Below are 3,749 nucleotides of genomic sequence, written 5' to 3' on the forward strand. Positions count from 1 at the left end.
GGTGTTTAAGAAAAGCCTGGACATGGCACTTAGTGCCCTGGTCTAGTTGCCATGGTGGTGTCAGGGCAATGGTTGGACTCGATGAGCCCAGAGGGTTCTTCCAACCTCATTGATTCTGTGATTCTATGATTTCTTACTATGATGAAAGACATGACGTTGACCTACATCAGCCAAAAAAATTACCGTGAAAATCCTTTGCTTTTATGTACCAGGAAACGACCTGGAAGTCAAAAGAAATTCTACATTTTCATCTGAATTTCAGCAACAGCAGCAGAAATTGACTGCGTGCTGCAATGACCGTGGGAAATGCAGTGAGCTGCACGTAGCCGACCAGAGGTAAAACGTGGGCATGAAAAACGGTGATGAGAATGACTTTGGGTAGCAGAGATTGTAATAACCTGGCAACGGAGAGATGGGTGATTGACTGCTTCTGAGGGAAGGGAAGGGAAGGGAAGGGAAGGGAAGGGAAGGGAAGGGAAGGGAAGGGAAGGGAAGAGAAGAGAAGAGAAGAGAAGAGAAGAGAAGAGAAGAGAAGAGAAGAGAAGAGAAGAGAAGAGAAGAGAAGAGGAGAGGAGAGGAGAGGAGAGGAGAAGAGAGGAGAGGAGAAGAGAAGAGAAGAGAAGAGAAGAGAAGAGAAGAGAAGAGAAGAGAAGAGAAGAGAAGAGAAGAGAAGAGAAGAGAAGAGAAGAGAAGAGAAGAGAAGAGGAGGGAAGGGAAGGGAAGGGAAGGGAAGGGAAGGGAAGGGAAGGGAAGGGAAGGGAAGGGAAGGGAAGGGAAGGGAAGGGAAGGGAAGGGAAGGGAAGGGAAGGGAAGGGAAGGGAAGGGAAGGGAAGGGAAGGGAAGAGAAGGGAAGGGAAGGGAAAGGAAGGGAAGGGAAGGGAAGGGGAAGGAGAAGGAAGGAGAAGGAAGGAGAAGGAGAAGGAGAAGGAGAAGGAGAAGGAGAAGGAGAAGGAGAAGGAGAAGGAGAAGGAGAAGGAGAAGGAGAAGGAGAAGGAGAAGGAGAAGGAGAAGGAGAAGGAGAAGGAGAAGGGAAGAGAAGGGAAGAGAAGAGAAGAGAAGAGAAGAGAAGAGAAGAGAAGAGAAGAGAAGAGAAGAGAAGAGAAGAGAAGAGAAGAGTACAGGAGTACTGTGTCCAGTTCTCGGCCCTCCGGTTCAAGAAAGATAAGGAATTACTGGAGAGAGTCCAGCGGAGGGGTACAAAGATGATCAAAGGACTGGAGCATCTCTCTTATGAGGAGAGGCTGAGGGAGCTGGGGCTGTTCAGCTGGAGAAGAGCAGACTGAGGGGGGATCTTATCAAGGCCTACAAATACCTTAGGGGTGGGTGTCAGGGGGATGGGGCCAGACTCTTCTCAGTGGTGCCCAGTGACAGGACAAGGGGCAACGGGCACAAGCTGAAACATGGGAAGTTCCATCTGAATATGAGGAGGAACTTCTCTGGTGTGAGGGTGCCAGAGCCCTGGCACAGGCTGCCCAGGGAGGGGGGAGTCTCCTTCTCTGGAGATATTCAAACCCACCTGGACACGACCCTGTGCGACGTGCTCTGGGTGACCCTGCTTTGGCAGGGGTTGGGCTGGGTGATCTCCAGAGGGCCCTTCCAACCCCAACCACTCTGTGATTGAGAAGAGAAGAAGAGAAGAGAAGAGAAGAGAAGAGAAGAGAAGAGAAGAGAAGAGAAGAGAAGAGAAGAGAAGAGAAGAGAAGAGAAGAGAAGAGAAGATGAAAAGAAGAGAAATGGGCATTTCCATAATGCTGCTCATCTTCTCCTTGGTACAGAATGGGGTAGAGAAGCTTCATCCCCCAAAATGCCCCTTTTCCCCATGGTCCAGAAAAGGCACCCAGGAGGATCAGTGCAGATTGAGGGGCATGAAGAGCACCCAAAGCTAGGTGAGACAAATCCTTGCCCTTCGTGGCCAGAGCTGAAGAGCGCGCTGCCTATAGACATAATCCACATCATCAACAGAGAATCCAAATCATCTTAATTGCAGGTTAGAGAGAAGAGGGGCCGAGCTGTGTGTTGCAACGTGCTCGGCTCTGCGAGATTTCATCCAACGTGTTTTGCAGAACCTCTGCAAAGCTCCTTAGAGATACGTCTTCCTGCACATCAGCCTGCTTCCTTACTCCCTCTTCATCCTTGCAGGTGTTTTGACCAGCCCCACCATGGAAAGCTGCAGCAGCAATGCTTCCACTAAAGTCTTTTTCTTGGTGGGGTTTCCAGCTCTCCAGGATTTCCAGACCCCCCTCTTCGTTGTGTTCTTGCTATTCTACCTGCTGATCCTGGTTGGTAATGCCATTATCATCACCGTGGTTGTGGTCGACCGTACGCTCCACAAACCCATGTACTTTTTCCTGATTAACCTCTCCGTGTTAGACGTGCTATTCACGACCACCACCATCCCCAAAATGCTGGCGATGTTCCTGGCCAACACTAAAACCATCTCGTTTCGGGGCTGTTTTCTACAGATGTACAGTTTTCATGGGCTGGCGGTAACCGAAGCGTTTCTCCTGGTGGTCATGGCTTACGACCGCTACGAGGCCATCTGCAACCCCCTCCATTACCCAGCCAAGATGACAAGAAGAGTAAATATCCAGCTGGCAGCGAGCGCCTGGATCACTGCACTGCTACTACCCGTGCCCGTCGTCATGCAAACCTCTCGGCTAGCTTATAGGGACATAACCAGGGTTCACCACTGCTTTTGTGACCACCTGGCAGTGGTACAAGCCGCATGCTCGGACTTCAGTGCTGATTTCCAGACCTTCTTGGGGTTCTCCATTGCTATGACACTGTCAGTCATCCCTCTGTTTCTCGTCACCCTCTCATACGTCCACATCATCCTCTCCATACTAAAGATCAACTCCAAAGAAGGACGCACGAAAGCTTTTTCAACATGTACTTCCCATCTGCTTGTGGTGGGCACTTACTACTCCTCCATCACTGTGGCGTACGTGTCCTACAAAGTGGACATCCCCGTTGATGTCCATGTCATGAGCAACGTTGTCTTCTCTATTTTGACTCCTTTGTTAAACCCCATCATTTACACTTTACGGAACAAGGAAGTAAAATCTGCCATTAAAAGGTCTATTTGTCTGAAAATCTTTCCCCTTTCTAAAAAACTCAATTTATTTGGGTAAAATTTACAGCAGTGCAGAAGCTTCATGCTATTATTATTTCAGTCCTCTGGTTAATTAAGACATCATCACCTTTGGAGTTCTGTTTGGTATACCCTACGTTCATGTATTTCAGCTTATTTCTGTGAAGTTTTTAGTAGATTTGCTGTAATATTTATAATTTTGTAGTTTGGTTTCTATCCTTGAGTGTCTAAATCACAAATGCACTAAATAAAGCTGAACTAGAGCACTACCATGTTTTACACTTTCCCCTTCACATTGCACCATGGAGGAGGCATTATTTTAACTCTTCCATTTAAGACTTTCAGGGGTGGCAGCGGTTATTTTCCCTACAAGTGACCTTGGTCTCTTACTCTTGGGTGAGGAAACTACAAAATTACTTTACAGGACCGCAGAACTCTGGGAAAAGTTAAAGATGAATTAAAAATGCAGCTAGTGCAGCTGGATGAAATGGTGCCCATGTGTAATATGGTGCCATCAAGCACCTCTTATGTCCAACAGCCTGATCCACAGGTTCCTGCACTAGCAAAGCCAATGTGAACATTGGCAACTGACAATCACAGAATCACAGAACCAATCAGGTTGGAAGAGCCCTTGGGGGTCATTAAGTCCAACCATTGC

General features: G+C 48.0%; 1 protein-coding gene across 1 annotated transcript; it reads left to right on the plus strand.

Annotated features, from left to right (window-relative positions):
• Positions 1-2,159: 2,159 nt before the first annotated feature.
• OR2AT4 (olfactory receptor family 2 subfamily AT member 4) lies at positions 2,160-3,131 on the plus strand. The gene has a single exon (XM_068395346.1). The coding sequence runs from the start codon at positions 2,160-2,162 to the stop codon at positions 3,129-3,131; it is 972 nt and encodes a 323-aa protein (XP_068251447.1).
• Positions 3,132-3,749: the final 618 nt, after the last annotated feature.

Source organism: Nyctibius grandis, chromosome 2 (assembly GCF_013368605.1).
Source record: "Nyctibius grandis isolate bNycGra1 chromosome 2, bNycGra1.pri, whole genome shotgun sequence".
NCBI classification, from domain to species: Eukaryota; Metazoa; Chordata; class Aves; order Nyctibiiformes; family Nyctibiidae; genus Nyctibius; species Nyctibius grandis.